Consider the following 18,563-nt stretch of genomic DNA (forward strand, 5'->3'; position numbering starts at 1 on the left):
TCTACACTAGAATACACTGAAATAATGTAGACACTTGGTTTTCACAGTCTTCTACTGAGAAGCACATGTAGGAAGGCTGGAGATAAAACCAATAATTAATAACTCCAAACCTATGAGATTTATATATGGAATGTCACCCTTGTCTTTCTTTGAGTTTTCTGGAAGCCACAACTCCCTGTGCCTCTTTGTCAGCAAGCTAGAAATTAGATGCAAATAAAGCTTCTGCTCCAGGAGAAGTAAGGGAATATGAAGTAAAGGGAATAGATATCCTCTCTAAAAGTTTGTTTCTCATCTCTTTTCAGAGAAGGAATCACTCTTGTTTCAGGCAGGGTTGAAGGGTTGGAAATTCTCCTTTAGTCATGAGACACATGGTGACTTTTTCTGCAGACAGAAAAAGTCTGAGGCAAGGAGGGCTACAGAAGAGGATTCTGTGTACCCTGCACTAAATGATTGCTTAGGCAGGAGGGATAGAAGAGCCCTGGGGTCTGGGATGTCGGGGTGGCGTCAGACCAGCGTCTTTCTGTCATGGTATACTACGAAAACGGTGCTGAAAAATGTGAGGTCAGCCCCCTTCCTTAACGCTTTGCATCCGCCAAAAACTCTCCGTTTGTCTCACTTTCAACCCCTTCCCTCCAACTCCCTTCCTGGTTCTGCCTGTCCTTAGAGGTGTTTGCACAGAGGAGTGCCGAGTTGGGAAACCGAGTCGTTGGATTGCTTTGCGCAAAATCCACTTCTCTCTCCTCCCTCGGCTCCAGCCTCCGGATCCCGCACAGCTCTCCCCTCCTTCCCCCCCGGCGGTGTGGGGCTGGAGCCCTGTCTGTGTACTTCTAAGGTGGGAGGGGGCTACAAGCAGAGGATAATGTCAGATGCTTAGCTCTCTCCTGCCTGACGCTTCTCTCTGCCTCCGCCGGGGTTGGTCGCTGTAAGAAATAACAGGAGCTGTGGCAGCGGCGAGACGAAGCGGCTCGCGCGTGGAACCCGAAAAGTCAGGGTGCTCGCGGTTACTCCCAACGTGGTCCCAGCCGGCGGTCAGCACCATGGACAGCGGCGCCGTCCCCACGAACGCCAGCAACTGCACTGATCCCTTCACACACCCTTCAAGTTGCTCCCCAGCACCTAGTCCCAGCTCCTGGGTCAACTTCTCCCACTTAGAAGGCAACCTGTCCGACCCATGCGGTCCGAACCGCACCGAGCTGGGCGGGAGCGACAGACTGTGCCCTTCGGCCGGCAGCCCTTCCATGATCACGGCCATCATCATCATGGCCCTCTACTCCATCGTGTGCGTGGTGGGGCTCTTCGGAAACTTCCTGGTCATGTATGTGATTGTCAGGTAAGGAAGGCCACAGGGCTCCGGATTTCGGTGGCTAATAGAGGCATAAAGGGTGTTGGGGGGAAGGATGAGAAAAAAGGAGGTAAAACAGAGGAGGATGTAGAGGTGAAAGTAGAGTGGTTGCTGCTTGAGTACAAAAGCCTACTTTTCTATTCTTCCCTCCGTTAATAAAGAAAGAATCCAAAATTTCAGAAACAGAGAAGTTGCTTTGGTAAAAGCTTTAAAGCTCTGGCCAAAAAAAAAAAAAAAAAAAAAAAAACAAAAAACAAAGCCTCTATCTTACAGCTTGTTTATACTGAGCCAAAAGGGCTCTGGGCTCTTAACCTCAGTGTCCCATAGTCCCTTCCAAAGGAGCTGTGGAAACAATCATTTATGGAAAATAGAAGAGAGATTCTAGTTATTTTATCCTTAATTGGGGGCAGAAGGGGCAGATTTCCTTCTCTGTTCTTTTCAGAGATGAACCTTGGCAACTTGCCTGCTCCTGCTGATTCCAGTGGATTTGCTGCACGACTGCTGCAGCCTCCTCTTCCTCACTCATAGAGGAAGTTTTTATGGTGTCTTTCCACAGTAAACGGTGCTGTTTTGCCGTAACGTGACAGCTGTGTTGCCTAGACCAGTTTGCAGTTGACAGCTACAGATCTGCTAGGGGAGTCACAAACTGAATCAGGAATAGGTCAGGTGGTTTGGAACTGCAGGACTGTTTTTCAAAGCCCTCAAAAGTTGAAACAAGTTAGAAGTGACCAAAAGCAGCATAATTCTGGATGATAAACTATTACATAGGAAGTTGTAATGGTTGCTCTAAACAAATTTAAAAGTGTCTTCATCCAATGAAATTATTTCAGAAGAGTTTGTGGCCCAGTTTCTATTTGTCCAGATGTTCCAGGTTTATTTGGCAAAAAGCATACAAGTTCAATATTAGCTGAGATTGATGTAGATTGTTTTAGTGTTGATGTGCCTATTCAAATCCTACATGTTAATATGTAATACTAAATTTTAACTTTTGAGAAGTATATAATTATTTTAACACTTTAAAATGGCTCCTGACTTTGGATTTTCTTCCTACTAGGGGTTCTATGGTACTTCCATGTTTAGCTGCAATATTGGCTTCATCTATTCAGCAAGTATTGCAGGTTTCACTGGAGCTCTTAAATCATTTAACAATCATTTTCTTCATTATGCTTTCTTTATCAAGGTGGTGCAAGTTACTTGTAATTGATTTTTTCTGCTTTTTATGTCTAATTTATTTAATTAATGATTGTTTAAGAGTAAAACTAATTTTCTTGATCTTTTGATGAAGAATCATAAGTAGTTTCTCTGAGTAAAGAGCACCATCTATTGCAAAGAAAGCTAACAACAGAAGGAAAAATGCAAGAAGGGAATCAATGGAAGAATTTATTTTTAAAACATTTACTTTATGTAATTCAATACAAAGCTTCCTCTCAAATATGAAAACTGTCTTCTTTTGCATTTATGATAATAAAAATAACAACTAAATCCCTGCCCATGAAGGGAAAATTTATCCTTTCTCCTAAGAAAATTCATGGACTCATAAGCTTATAGGGCCAGAAGGAAACCTAGAGGTTTTCTAGGCTAGGTAGGTAAAATGTGGCACAGAAAATATAAATTATTTCTCCAAGGACAGATAAGTTCATTAGTTCAATACCATGGAATTGCTCTTAGACAATGTAATTTTCTGTTTTTTAGAGTGGCTCATGATTTAATTCAACTACAACATTGACAGAGTAGGTTAGATAATAATGTGGAAATAATAAATTAATCCAAATTTATGTCTGTAATCCTGGAGAATGAAGGATGAAAAGAAATTATAAAACCATCTTGAAATTCTGTCATCTAAAGCATAATCATTTAGCTTTTATTGCTTCTCTTGGTATTTTTCTTCCTCATTTTTCTCCTCTCTGGTTTATGCTTTTCTATAAAGCAGAAAGCCAATAGAGCAACAACTGGCTATGGAATAAACAGATTAGCTTTATTCTAGTGCTAAAGATATTACTAGTTGGGTGATTTTGTTTTAAAGGTATTACCTCTGAACTTTTGATGACTTGGAAAAGGATGATGACCTTGTCTCTTACTGAGAACATGATATTATGCTTATTTTCTGTGCTTAAAGTTCCAACCAGAATACAGTACTGTTTGGAAAGTCACCTCAAACACCCACCTGTGCAAGTCAGGTGTTTAATTCCAAGGTTCAGGTAATCCTCTGGAATATGACTATAAACAGAAAAATAGTTCAGTGACCAATGAAGTAATGAGAAAAGCCTCTGGGGAGTGAAGGAACTATATCTATTTAGCTGAGAATATTTAACTAGACTATCTCCACCCTATGGTTATTTCACTACAAAGTGCTCAGTTCACAGATATTATTGCCTCTGTTAAAAAGATGAATATAATGCTGTACCTATTAAAGTACTGAGATAAAATGCTTACTTCCTGCTATTATTCAAAATTCAACAAATACTTTTGAATTATTAAGTAGTTAGGGTTTTCTAACCAGATCAGCATAACATTTATTACAATGTCTTAATACATTGACTAAACCATGGGGCGTCAATGACAATGGCAGCAAAATAACAACAAAGATACTATGGATGCCTTGATTAGTTATTTTCTATCCTGTGTCTTCACTTTATCATCATCATACCTTCATCAGCAACATTATTAAAGAATATAACAAGTATCATTCTTATAGTGTTGTTCTAAGAAACATCATCATACCTTCATCAGCAACATTATTAAAAAATATAACTTAAGTATCATTCTTACAGAGTTGTTCTAAGAAACATGAGGGAGAAAAAGAGATACTGTCATATAGCTAAAGTTTTAAAATCCAGATATTAGATGATAGAATGTTATAACTGTTCATTATCTGAAAGGCTTTATGGTCTTAAAGAAAAAAATTACTTGTGGGATAACTATATTATAAAAATTACCACAAATATTCTGGAGAAGTTTGGTGATAAACTATTACAAAATATGGCAATCATTTTTTTTTGAAGTATAAAAGCATAGTTTTATTGTTTTGCCAGGCAAAGGGGGACAGAGTGGGCTTCTGCCTCAGAAACTATGTGGCCCCACATAGGAGGATTTGATGAGAGTTCTATAGCAACAGTTCAAAGGTCGGATTGTTGATAAGATTAGGGCATGTACAGGGCCTGTGCTCCTTGAATCTGGTCTCAGGTGGTCCCCTGGTGTGCATCTCTGGTTCCTTGAATCTGGGATCAGGTGGTCTTCTCTGGTGTGAAGAATGCTGACATTTTCCACTTGTTGGGGTTTTTTTTAATTTCTAATTTAATTTAAACTTTTTATTTTCTATTGGGATATAGCTGATTAATACTGTTGTGATAGGTAAACAGTGAATGCATTCAGCCCATACATATATATGTATTCTTTCTTCCCTAAATTCCTCTCCCATCCAGGCTGAATGTGGCCATCATTTAAAATGGGATAGTATATTATTGTCAAGAATGTTTTAAAGAAAAAAGTCAATCAAAATAATGCACAGTTCTGTACAGATCACAAAGCACATTGGAAGGTCTGATCCACATTGTGACCATTTCAAGCCATGTACTGGCTTTTCCTCCTTTTCTGTTTCATTTTTCTTCTTTCCCACCTTTGTTGTTCTTTGTTCAGTTGCTAAGTCATGTCTAATTTTTTGCAATCCCATGGACTGCATCATGCCAGGATTTCCTGTTTTTCACTATCTCCTGGAGTTTATTCAAAGTCATGTCTATTGAATACATGATTCCATCAAACCATCTTCTGTCACCCTCTTCCTCTCCCGCCCTCAATCTTTCCCAGCATCAGGGTCTTTTCCAATGAGTTGACTCTCTGCATCAGGTGGCCAAAGTATTGGAGCTCCAGCATCAATCATTCCAGTGAATATTCAGAGTTGATTTCCTTTAGGATTGACTGCTTTGATCTCCTTGCAGTCCAAGGGACTCTCAAGAGTCTTCTCCAGCACCACAGTTTGAAAGCATCAGTTCTTCAGTGCTCAGCCTTCCTCCCACCTTGGTCCCTGAAATCCCTTTCCAAAATGGTTTACCTTCACCCAAGCTGTTGTCTCAGGCACTGCAAAACTCATGATTTCTGTTATTTTATAACTGGCTACTATGTAATTTTCTGATTAATAAATAGAGCTTTACAGACTCATTGAGTGTAGGTTGTTGTTAACAATTAGAAATTCTTAAGAAAAATTCTACACAGCCCCAGTCAGAACTACCCATGACCATTTATAAACCAAGCTTTTCCTTTCACCTTTTTTCTGCCTTGGGATTCAGGAAAGGTTTTAGTACATTTTGCTTAATGGATAGGGAGTAGGCCACAGCCATGGATAGAATGCGGTATACTTCTTGAGGTCAGGGTGTTGGTAGCAGTAGGATCTCTGATATGTAAAGAAAGTGAAGGCTCTCTGAAGAGGCAAACTACATCTCTTTCTGCATTGATCCCTGGTTGTGTAATAACTGTAAGACTACTCATAACAGGTAAGCTCAAGCAAATGTCAGGGTCCTTGAAAGTGAACTGAAACAACAGACACAAGAAGCATCATATACAAGAAACATCATTTAATGAGCTTGTCATAGCAACTACTTTCTTTACCCATCTGTTCTTGCTTCAGGCCACCTATTTCCTTCCCCACCAGTACCTCAGTCTAAGAGTCCTTGAATCAAGAAATAAATCCAGAGTGGAAGAGTAGCATAGAAGAAAAGTGCCAATAATGGTTCAACTTCAAACTCTTCAGTGCATAATAGTCCTCTTCTGTAAAATGGGTTACTTAGACTAACATCTAGTCTAGTTGGTAACTTGTAGTACTAACATTTTCTGTGGTAAGTTCAAGGACTGTTTCTCCATAGTTTTTCCACCTTTACTATCTGGAGATAAAAAAGCTAGTCATCTACAACATTAAATGATTTAACATTCCATCTCACTTCCTTGGATTCTAAATGAGCTCAAACGGATTCTGTCAGAGAGAGAAAATGCTGAGCTGCCAGATGTTGTAGTGGTCGATTAAGACAATGAACGACCCTGAAAGTCAAGCCTTTCTTCACTTCCTGGGAGGGAATAAGCAAAAGGTTAAACAGGAAAGGTGCCATCCTCAGTGTTCCATTTTCCCCACAGAAAGGCACCAGGTCACGTGTATGAGCACAGATGTGGAGAAGGGGAAACGAGGCCATCATCTCGCCGCACAAGGAGCCCCAAACCATAGGATACTCCCGTTTTATGGACTGAGGGGCCAGGACTAACAAGAAAGGATGGGGTAGAAGTGGGAAAGCACAGAGTCAGAGTAAGAAGAATTTCTTAGAGGACCCTTGATACGAAGGTCTTCAGAGAGACCCCTGGGAAGAGTCTCACCAAAAGCACCATGGGCTCCCTGAACTCAAGAATTATGCTGAATACTATCCATTCAGCAAAGTGTCTTAAAGCCTTTCCTGAAGGTGTCCAAACTGAGGTTGTTGGGCTAAGATGCATATACACCCAGGAGCATGGTTGGTAAAGGTGGGGGAGGGGCACATGTCCTTGCCCACAACTCCCTGGAGACTGTGTACTAAGTAGTGGTGGGAAGGATGCTTCCCCTTGTGAAGGTGCCAGGTAGAGCCTTTGTGATTGCCTGTGGTTGAGTCTCAAAGATCACACAGAAGATTATGATCTGGACCCAGACTTCTCAGATTCAGCTTAAGTTCTGATCTCTCTCTCTCTTTTTTTCATTTTCTCTTTAATTCGTTCAGAAGTTGTTTTAATATTGCCTTCAGGAATTAATCACCTTCTGGATGTTGCATTGTAAAACTTATCAGAAAGATTCTACCAAGTCTAACCAAGCAAATCTTTGTAAGCCAATGGGGAAGGTAGGTAGGGCTTTTACACAGGATGAAACATGCAATGGAGTATATGAAATGAGAAAGAGATCACTCTATTCTGGACATCAGTTTCTGTCCAGGCAAGGATATTTTCAAGTGCAGTTTGCTCTTTCAATTCAATCAGGTATTAGTTTATCAGTTAGATATAAGTAGGTGTCCTGAAGTGGTTCAATAGTAATCATTAAGATGTACTAACAAGTATTAGTATAATTTAATGTTGAATAAATTAAACCAAGCTGATCCACTCACTGTTTTCAAAAATGCTACATATTAATTTCTTTTATACCTTTTCTTTACTCTTTCTATTTTCCCTCGTGACCTCAATACTTCTTTCTTCTATCAAAATTCTTCTTCTTTTTCAAGTCCCAACTTAAATCCATTCCACTTTGAAGCCTCCTCAAAGTATTCTTACCACCAATTTCCCTGAAGTGTAGTCCATAATAAATGCTACTATTGTGAAAAATCTGTGCATTTTCTCATAAGTTTATCAAAATAACTGATGCTAATCCTTGAAAACTTGATCTATAGTTGTAGATCTCTCTGCATTAGCCAAAAAGTTCAACATTTCAGACTTAAATAACAGGACTGCATATATTTAAAATACTCTGTAATCCAAAGTTTTCAGCACAGCCGATATTCCTCAGATTATTCAAAGCTTAATTCAGACAATTCCCTCAAGTCATTGCCTTGTTTATGCATATTTAGCCTTTATGACTTGAGCTATGAAAATTGATCTGTACCAATGGATTGATATCAGCAAATAACAAATTCAAATAAGATGCATATATATCTATACACGAGCCCACAAACTTTGAATAGGAAATAGATTGTTAGTCTTAGAATTTACCTAGAGAAAGTCAAATTTTAAAGAGTGAAAAAATTAAAAGTTACTATAATCAATTCTCATTTTTCATGGTAGTTTCCCACCCAAACCGCGCCCCCCCCCCCACCATGAATTCACTTTACCTACTGAATTAGAGAAGACTGAAGCTTTGCTTCTAGGGGAAGTATAGGGGGAGGATCTTGTGAGTGTACAGTTACATTTTCATCAACTAATCAATACATAATGTTCTGTTATGTGTGTTCCTGTTAAAAGGCATCTTATTTAATATGTATTGTTGACTCATGGGCTTTGAACTCATGACCAAGCCCTCTATAACATCTGCATGAAACTTATCTAAGACGTCTACTCTCTCTGTTAGGCACCTCACAGTCCTCTTGTGTTTAAGATACTAATAGCACTTCAGCACTACTTCTGGGGCCATTTTTTTAATTTTTATTTTATGTTGGAGTATAGTTGATTAACAATGATATGCTACCTTCATGTGTACAGCCAAGTGATTTAGTTATACGTATACTTCTATCTGGACTTCCCTGGTGCCTCAGATGGTAAAGAATCCACCTGCAACACAGGAGACCTGGATTCAGTCCCTGGGTTGGGAAGATCACCTGGAGGAAGGCATGGCAACCCACTCCAGTATTCTTGCCTGGAGAATCCCCATGGACAGAAGAGCCTGGCAGACTATAGTCCATAGGGATGCAAAGACTTGGACACCACTGAGCAACCAAGTACAGCAAACGCATACCTATATCTGGGGCTTCCCAGGTGGTGCTAGCAGTTAAGAACTAGCCTACCAATGCAGGAGACATAAGAGATGCGAGTTCGATCCTTGGGTTGGGAAGATACCCTGGAGGAGGGCATGATGATCCACTCCAGTATTCTTGCCTGGAAAATCCCATAGACAGAGGAGTCTGGTGGGCTACAGTCCATGGGGGTTGCAAAGAGCCAGACACAACTGAAGCAACTTAGCACACAGCACACTTACCTATATCTATTATTTTTTCAGTTTCTTTTCCATATAGGTAATTCAGAATATTGAATTGAGTTCCCTATGTTATATAGTAGGTCCTTGTTCATTGTTTTCTATATAGAGTTCTTGATATTTATATTCAACAAAGTTTGGAGTAATTTTTAAGCCACAAAATTCTTACCCTAGTTTTCAATAGAAAGCTAAACTGCCTATAATTTAATGGCTCCAGATGTGTGAATTAGCCTGGTCCCTCCACTCTAAGAAGGGTAAAAATGCACCAGTGAAGTAGGGAGATAATTCTGGAACCTAATAAAATCTATTTTATACCAAGGTGTTTTCATAAGCCAGTGTAAAGTTTGGATTTAAATGATTCCAAGGAAAGAATTCACCTTATTTTACTACATTTAGATGTACAGACAACGGACACCCATCAGATGAAGAGGGATGACCTCGCAGTCTAGACCAGGTGTTAAAAATGTTTCCTGTAAAGGGCCAGAAAGTAAATTTATTAGGCTTTGTTGCCACATGGTATCTGTTACAATTATTCCACTCTGCCACAGTAGCCAAAAGTATCCATAGACAAAATGAAAATAGATGGTCATGACTGTGTTCCAATAAAACTGTATATAGACACAGAAATGTGAATTTCTATATAATTTTTGCATGCCCCAAAATATTATTTTCTCAACCACTTAAAAATATAAAACTACCTATAAACTTAGTTTTGGTTTTTGTTATTCTAACTAAAACAGATGTAGAAGGCAGACATGGAAAAATTTAGCTTCTAAAATGTTTCTCATTAACAACATAAAAAGAATTGATTTTCTAATAGCATATTTAATAATTTTACCTAATGTTTTATGAATATAATATTTTGAATTTTATGAAAATCCATACATTTGATTATCAGAAAATAATCATGCCATATGTTCTTTTGTTGACTCATTTTTGCAAGAATGAAATGATTCTTCTTTCAGTACAAAATAATACAAACCTTTCTTTTGGTTTACTTGACTCTATAATGCAAATTATTCCATAATAAGGGTTACCAAACTACTTCCTTATAGCATCCTCAGATTAAAAACAACCAAGTTAATTATTATACATATAAAAAATTTAAATACAAATTACAAATGTAAAACCATTCTGACAGAATCCTATTCTTACCTGGCAAATTTGGCCCACAAGCTGTCATTTGCCAAACTCTGGTACAGATGTACTGAGTAGAATTCATAGTCTTGCAGTGGTCATAAAAAAGAGCATATTTTCTTCTTTGGCAAATTTGATTGCATTTTGTTATTTACTAGATGGAAACAAAGCATTTTGTTAAAATATCTAGTACCAACTTGCAGTGTTTTTCAAGAAGAAGAAATATCAGTACAAAATGAGGTTTCATACAAATCAGCTGAGCCACAAGGGAAGCCCAAGAATACTGGAGCGGGTAGCCTATCCCTTCTCCAGTGGATCTTCCCGACCCAGGGTCTCCTGCATTGCAGGCAGATTCTTTACCAACTAAGCTATCAGGGAAGCCCCATACAAAACATAAAAGCTCTCACTGATTTTTTGGAAAGAGAATACCCCTTTTTTATGACAGAGGATACTGTTTTTCTGAAACGGATATTGAAGTTGGGTCAAAAAAGTAATCACACAGGACCATCTCCATGTCACCCCAGTGGCCATCTTCAACTCCTGGTCTTCATCTAACCCAGACAATCTACAATATTCATTACCACTCTTGGCCAGGGATTACGGAGTAAGTGCTTAGAAAATAGTGGTTCTGAAAAATTACCATCTATTGGATATGCTTTGTGGTTATCTTAAATCGGTGCAATTTTCTAGGCCTTCTCAGTATTTTCATCTTCAGTCATTTGAAGCTTTCAGGAAAAACTAAAACTGTCACCCGTAAATTCATATTAGCTTCTTAGCAAATATGAAATCTGTTCTCAAAGACACCTGTGCCTGCACGCACACCCACCCCCATGCACCCAGGTGGTGACTGGCAGCTTCATCTCCCTCCACTTCTATTTAGGCATCTGAAGCACAGAACCTCATCACTTGGAATTTTTTCCTCTTCTTTCTGACTTACATAACTTGATCATTTTTTAAAAATTTGTTTTTAGTGGTTTTCAAAAGTCGCTTCGAAAAGGTTTATTGACTATGTTTTAAAATTTAGACTGTCCAGCCCGATAAAGAGGACTAGGGGCAGCCTAGGTGTTCTGCAGTATTTGTAATCTTCTGGCTTCCTGCCCTTGGTTTTGCTCAATCATTTCCTAAAATTCCCTGGAATCTCTTCTTTGTCTGATTTCGCATCTTTAATTCAGTCCCCATTTGTATCCAAATGACTGCTTCTTTGATTACTTGTGCTCAGAGAAAACTTTCTGGAATGTCCAGGAATTCTTTAGATCAGCCAGGTGGCCACTAGGTACAAGTCCGTAAGGAGAGCCAAGTTAGGGAATGTTCCAACTGGATGAGTAAGATAGTCTAGCTGAAGAATGCTACAGTTCCCAGAATTTCTTACATGAGATTTTTGGAGCTAAATTCTAGCAAGAAACCCAGGCAGGATAAAATGAATAATCAAATTTGATCCTTCTTTGAGTTAACTCATGGAGTATCCGAGGTATTGCAGAAACACTTGCAACACACTTAGACACCAAGAAGATCTCTCAGATCTTCTATTCCAGTGGTTGTCAATATTGATCACATGTTAGAATCACTATGAAGGGTTTTTTTAAGTGATTTTATTTATTTATTTATGGATTTATCTTGGCTGCACGCGGGCTTTCTCTAGTTATGGAAAGCTGGGGTTACTCTTCCTTGCTGTGCACAGGCTTCTCACTGTGGTGGTTTCTCTCATCACAGAGCACTGGTTTGAGGGTGCACAGGCTTCAGTAGTTGTGGGTCACAGGCTTATAGCCCCATGGCATGTGGGATCTTCATTTCCTGACTGAAAATCGAACCATGTTCTCTGCTTTGGCAGGTGGATTCTCAACCACTGGACCAGCAGGGAAATCTAAAATCACCTGGGAAGGCTTTAGAAAGAGAAAGAATACCTGTTTCCACCTGCTGCTGCTAAGTCACTTCAGTCGTGTCCGACTCTGTGTGATCCCACAGACGGCAGCCACCAGGCTCCCCCGTCCCTGGGATTCTCCAGACAAGAACACTGGAGTGGGTTGCCATTTCCTTCTCCAATGCATGTAGGACTAATTAAATTAGACACTCCGGGCATAGCTCCTGGGCATAGATAGATCTAAAAGCTTCCCTAGTGAGTCTAATGAGTCTAGTGTACAGTCAAGATTGAGGTGCATAGATCTGGACCTCTATTTCATGGAGGAGAAAACAGTCCTGCTGGGCAAGGAGGTTTAAGAGATCTGTCCACATGTTTGATTTCTCTGAATGTTAAGAAGCTGTTTATAGAATAAATAGTAAATTAAACTATCTCTCTGAAAAGCAAAAGCCCAGGATGTCTTAAAAAGCTCCCTGAAATTGACCAATCAGCTCCATTAATAATAGGCGTTCTAGCGTGGACACAGTGCTAACCTTAGGACGAGGAGACTAATGTTTGAATCTCTACCTCTCACTAGTTATCAGAGCCACAGAGCTTCCCTGAGTCTCACTAGTTAACTTTACCAAAGGAATGGTAATCACATTCAACCTCACTTGGAGTTTAGGTCCAAATTAGATAAGATATACAGAAATGTGCGGTAAATTCTAAAAGTGCTATATAAGAGTAAGGAGTTTAGTTATTTGCTTCCCTGGTGGCTCAGTTGGTAAAAGAATCTGCCTGCAATGTGGGAGGCCTGGGTTTGATCCCTGGGTTGGGAAGATCCCCTGGAGGAGTGCATGGCAACCCACTCCAGTATTCTGGCCAGGAGAATTTCATGGCCTGTATAGTCCATGGGATCGCAAAGAGTCAGACAGGACTGAGTGACTTTCACTTTCACCTTCCCTCCCTCTGGGAATTTCTTCTCTTCCCTCCCACTGGGTTCACTCATCAGCATGCAAGATCTCAACATTCACTCAGTATTCTTGCCTTCTCATAAATCAATCATATTATTACACTTTGAAACACAGCTTAGCCTTTTGGAATCACGATTTCTGCAGAGGTAAGGCAAAGCGTTGCATGGGGTCCCTGTTGTCATTCTTGGATTTATTCCAATGCCCTGGATTACTCTAATTTCATTTTGTTGGCACTAAGATGATGTGAACAGAATTCTAAGGACATTTAACTACAATTTACTCAGTTCCCTATTGATTAGCCTCTCTATATTATATAAAAAGTTTGATAGAGAAAAAAGACACAAACCAATTATTTTTTGGAAAAAAAAATATCTATTTTTAAGTTAGATGTTTCACATTTAAACTGGTATTATAGTCAAAGTGTCTAAGGCAGAATCTAAGTCTAAACACAGACTTCATCTGATGAAACTCCTTTTTACTCAGCAGAATAGTTTACTTGAATTAGAAAAAATAACTCGTAATAGTGGTGTCCTCTGAATACAAGCTTTGAAAATTTAGAAATTTTAATAGCATCTTTGCAAAAAGTCCTGGCTTCTGTTAGAGTCTGACTCACTAATCACAATAAAATAGGTGAAAAACATGGAACTCTTCATGGAGGATGCATTAATGATGGTACAGTGAGTCTGTGCAAATGTCTATTCCTAACACCTTCATAATGGATTTTTCCAGGACTTGCAAGGCAATGCCTGTCAACTTTTAAAATCAGAGCAGTAAACACTACAAATAAAGCAAGCACAAACTGGAAAATAACATCTTTGAGATCCACAGTGTCCCTGAAAGCTGAGAGTATTCCAAGTACAGAAACTGTAGGGGAACAAGGAGATCAATGAAAGAAAAGGCCTTTGCTTCTGAGCAAAGTTTGTTTCACTGAAACACTGGGCTCAGTGCCAGCGAAAGGTTGAGCATTTTGTGGGGGAGTATTAAATGCTAATTGAAAAATGCTGCTGGCAGTATAACCTGAATATCAGACCCTGATTGTGCCTGCCAAAAAGAACAAGGGAAATTATTGTCAACATTATAATTTCATACTTACTCAGTCCCCATCAGTACTAAAGAGGAAACCACATGGGTTGAATGGAATTGAATATAAGCACGCTTCTGGTGATGTTGGTGATCCAAGGCCACTAAGAGGTGTTATTAAAAGCAGGCAAATGAGATCCTTCAAACAGTCTTTCCTTCTAATGACAAAAGAAAGCTTATTTAACTACATTGCAAAATAAACAAAACATATAAAGAATATGCATTTAGACAAGGAAAAACATTGTAAACCAAACTAATACTAAAGAAGATGAATTTGAAGCTCATGTTTGTTGAACATTACTTCCAAAGCACCCTCTTAGAGGCTCCAAAATATACCATTAAGAAAAATAGACTGAGTTCTCATGCTCAGTTGCTCAGTCATGTCTGACTCTTTATAACCCCATGGACTGTAGCCTGCCAGGCTCCTCTGTCCATGGGATTTTTCAGGCAAAAATACTGGAATGGTTGCCTCCTCCTGAGTATGGTCCCAACCCAGGGATTGAACCTATGTCTCCTGAATTGGCAGATGAATACTTTACTACTGAGCCACCTGGGAAGCCCAGATCAGGTTCTACCTATCTCTAAAAGTACAGTCTAGTGGAGAAGAAAATTAAACCATTTCACCAGCTGATAAATGTCAAAGGTAGGACTATGGTAACTAACCCAGGGTTCTTCAATCATACTATCTAACAAACACTCATTCCCAAGCAATGGGATACTTTTTGATTTGTCTTTATTTAATTTTCCAAATTTCATTAAACATATTATTTATGTTTCAGAGACAAGATAAAGAAAAGTGAGTGGAGTGGGCCTTGGTTAATTTTCATAGAACAGTGAAAAAGAACCCCATTGACTAGGATTTATAAGTATTTCTCAAAGCAGATGTTACAAATATTCCACAAGTATGAAGGATAATGCAATGACAGAGTGGAGTCTGGAATGAATGGGATTCACAGGAAGAGAATCTCAAGAACCATTGCTGTAAGACATTCCTCAGTGCGTCCCTGCCTTGAAACAATGTCTATTTTCTTTCTGAACACCCTGTCACTCAGAAACACAGGCAGCAGAGAGCTCAAGTTAAAAGTCAAGCTCCAATCTTCTGTTCTTTAAAATTGCTATCCATTTTGTGGAATTTAAGGTACAAGTATCAAAGGAGAAATTGATGTCATCTTTTGAAAAAGGATCATTACTCTGAAAGTAAACAGAAGTTTTCCGTCTTTAAATAAATGTGTCACATTACCATGAAAGACACTGGTACATGAGTCAAGTCCACAAAGCATATATTAAGACATGTAAACCAAACCAATGATAATTTCCTCAAGAGTACTATTTTTTCAACACTTTAGAAACTCAAAAATAAAAGCATATGAATGAATGAATGAGCATGCCCTTTCACACACCCTTACTTTAATTGCTTTATAAAACATGTTTTACAAAAAGATATATGTCCTTTATCAGAAATTTTAGTCTCCTGGAACAATAATAGAATTCATGCTTTGATGTAGCTGAGATATTCTGCCCACACAGTTGTTTGAAGTTAAGTTAATATTTGAAAATAATATATTCTAGTCAACATTCTAGTCAAGATAGATGAAGATGTAAAGTTAAACTTATCAAATCATTGGGGGGGGAGGGGTCAAGGAAAATAGCTGTGATTTTAGAAAAATCTAGGTTTTGATGCATCAGTTACCTTTAGCACACACGAGAAAACATTCTAAAAAATCAATACAAGCAGAGCAAAATTAACACTTTTGTAAGTATCAGCATTTAACCTCTGTCTTATCAGAGCACATGGTATCTACTTCATTAAATTTGAAACCCATAAGAGGCATCGTCATCATCATCACTTTAGCTAACGTTTGTTGAAAGTTACAGTATACATAAGCCTCCATATCAATAATCTTTAAACATACTATTGAAATGTTTTTCATCTTTACATCAACCATTTAAGGAAGATACTGATATCTTTCAAGTTTTACAAATGAAGAGAGCAGATCTCAGAAAATTTAAGTAATAAGCCCAAATTTGCCAGTTAATAAATGATAATACTAAGATCTGAAACAAGACCTATATGACCCTGAAACTTAAGGTCTTTCAAAACTGTTATGCTTAGTTTCATCGAGCTAGTGTTTGAGGTCTCACTAGGATGACTGACTAGCCTATTATCTTACCTTACCTATCATACTTCCCAGAATGCTCCCTAATTGATAACCTCTTCATGACTTTTTCTTTATTGATAGGCTGTGCCCCCACTGAAATGAGAATAAAGAAAATAGGAAAGTTGGCTTTTGATAGGTCAAAATCTGGAGTTTTTCCTTTGTATTAAGCTGTGACATTTTGGATTGAACTTCTGTCTCTGGGATAACTCGATTCAGGTCTCTGATTGAGTCTGCCCTTCAACCTGAAAAAAAAATAATAAAATCCATTAATTATTTGTGGAATTTCTAACTACAAAAACTCAATTGTGATATAAAGCTACTCTTTTTCTTGATCCCCAGAAGCATCATTTTATGCTGTGAGCACCATATGCTAACAATTCACATCAATAAACTGATAAGGAGACAGCCAGGATGCCAATCTCAATACTGCAAGCGACAGATCAAACTAGGCTTTTTGAATCTATTATACAGCCAAACACCAGGCCATTCTCAAGTGTCCCTTTATTTCAGTGATCCCTTTTTACATTTCTAAAAAGAAAAAATACCAAAATTTACAAAACTGCAAAATTGTAAGCTCCCCTAGGATGAGACTATCTTAAAAAAAAAAAAAAAAATTATTCTATCCCTGAATTTAACAGAGTAACAAAGGGTAATAGGACATAATGGAGCTGAAATGTTTCAGTACATTGAATTATACTGATTATACTGTTATGTTAATGCCATGCTTATTTCAGCCCTCCGTGTTTCCGTGTCCCATTTCTGGTTTGCCAAAATAAGAACTTTTAGAACATTGTTTCTCTGAGTGTAATAGCTGAAAGAAACTTGGAATTTTCCAAAGTGAAATTCTTATAACATGGGTAGTTTTTGTTTAATTGGGGAGCAAAAATATTTTCCATATTCAAGTTGAGATGAGAACCTAGGTCTGTGGAGTCCTTACATTTTCCTTCTCCAACTTCATTGTCCCCAGGAATCCAAATGGGAGAGGGGTTTTTGAGAGATAAGAGAGACTGAAAAAAATTGGATCTGGAAGAATTAATTCTGGAAGAATTTGAGAAGAATCAATCAGTGAGAAAAGATACACTTTGACTGAAAGATTCTGCTAAATCATCTGCCTAATTAAATTCAAAGAAAAGCATCTTAGTCCATTCCTCTGTCTCTCTACTAAGCAAAACACCAGACGGACAAGCTAGGGGCAAGTCGACTGGAATTACTGCCAAGTGAAAGTAACCAGGCATGTCAGTATTAACTCCAGGGAGCCTAAATAAGGTAAACAGATGTCTGAAGTACTGACAAGCCTCCCTTCTCACACATGGCTCTCACCTTTAATTCTTTCTTTGCTTCTCATGTTCTTATGAAAAGATGTGGAAACCTATTTTATTTCACTTCTACAACCAAAGTCTTCCCAAAGACTCCACTCTACTTCATTTCACCTTCCATGCTTTAGAAGCAGATTGAAGAACATGAACTATTCAGGGAGAGGACTGCTGCTGCTAAGTCGCTTCAGTCATGTCTGACTCTGTGCTACCCCATAGACGGCAGCCCACGAGGCTCCCCCGTCCCTGGAATTCTCCAGGCAAGAACACTGGAGTGAGTTGCCATTTCCTTCTCCAATACATGAAAGTGAAAAGTGAAAGTGAAGTCGTTCAGTTGTGTCTGACTCTTAGCGACCCCATGGACTACAGCCCACCAGGCCCTCCATCCATGGGATTTTCCAAGCAAGAGTACTGGAGTGGGGTGCCATTGCCTTCTCTGAGGGAGAGGACTAGGGCATGGAATTTTGCTTCTTGTATCAGTAGGATAGACTGAATACTGACAAGCATTGTGAGAGGGATCCTCAATGGACAGATTTTTTTCCTCCTGAAAAACCAATGGATGTATGACTCCCCAGGAGAAGAAAGGAGATGATCGTAGCTACGATACTAGAACAACAGTAGTGAGGCTCCTCCCAGGACATGGAAGAAGAGAAATCTCAAGATAATGTGAGACTAAGAAATTCAGACCCATCTTAGGGTTGTGTCGTGTGAAAGGTCACCCTAGGCGACTAAAGGGACTTTTCTGGCCTCTGCTATGGACTTACCATTTCACAGATGTTTAAAAGCACAAAGTTTAGGCCAAAAAACGGAAGTCCCACTTCATAGAGCAGAAAATAAACTGGTAAAAAGGATAATTATCCACTATCAGTAAAATGAAATATGCCAGCAAATTTGGAAAACTCAGCAATGGCCACAGGACTGGAATCCTATCCTTCTAATCCTAAAGAAGGGCACTGCCAAAGAATGTTCAAACTACTGCACAATTGCACTCATCTCTCACACTAGCAAAGTAATGCTCAAAATTCTCCAAGCCAGGCTTCAAC

At 38.8% G+C, this 18,563-nt stretch overlaps 1 protein-coding gene and 1 long non-coding RNA gene across 3 annotated transcripts in view; one reads left to right on the forward strand and one right to left on the reverse strand.

Moving 5' to 3' along the window:
* Positions 1-673: 673 nt before the first annotated feature.
* The window catches only part of OPRM1 (opioid receptor mu 1), a 162,550-nt gene continuing 144,660 nt past the window's right edge, over positions 674-18,563 (forward strand). The window contains exons 1-2 of one of the 2 annotated variants that reach the window (XM_055536031.1): positions 674-767; positions 875-1,330. In XM_055536031.1, the coding sequence (XP_055392006.1) occupies positions 1,038-1,330 (293 nt within the window). In that variant the 5' untranslated portion in view covers positions 674-767; positions 875-1,037. Of the gene's footprint in view, positions 768-859; positions 1,331-18,563 lie in introns of those variants that run through there. The other variant, XM_055536030.1, reaches the window with a different exon arrangement.
* On the reverse strand, positions 10,223-16,725 carry LOC129620174 (uncharacterized). The gene is made up of 3 exons (XR_008698411.1): positions 16,225-16,725; positions 14,062-14,206; positions 10,223-10,314 (listed from the first exon to the last, which is right to left on the reverse strand). It is a non-coding gene; the product is annotated as an uncharacterized LOC129620174 (long non-coding RNA).

The sequence above is a fragment of the Bubalus kerabau genome, chromosome 9 (assembly GCF_029407905.1).
Source record: "Bubalus kerabau isolate K-KA32 ecotype Philippines breed swamp buffalo chromosome 9, PCC_UOA_SB_1v2, whole genome shotgun sequence".
In the NCBI taxonomy this organism is placed as follows: Eukaryota; Metazoa; Chordata; class Mammalia; order Artiodactyla; family Bovidae; genus Bubalus; species Bubalus kerabau.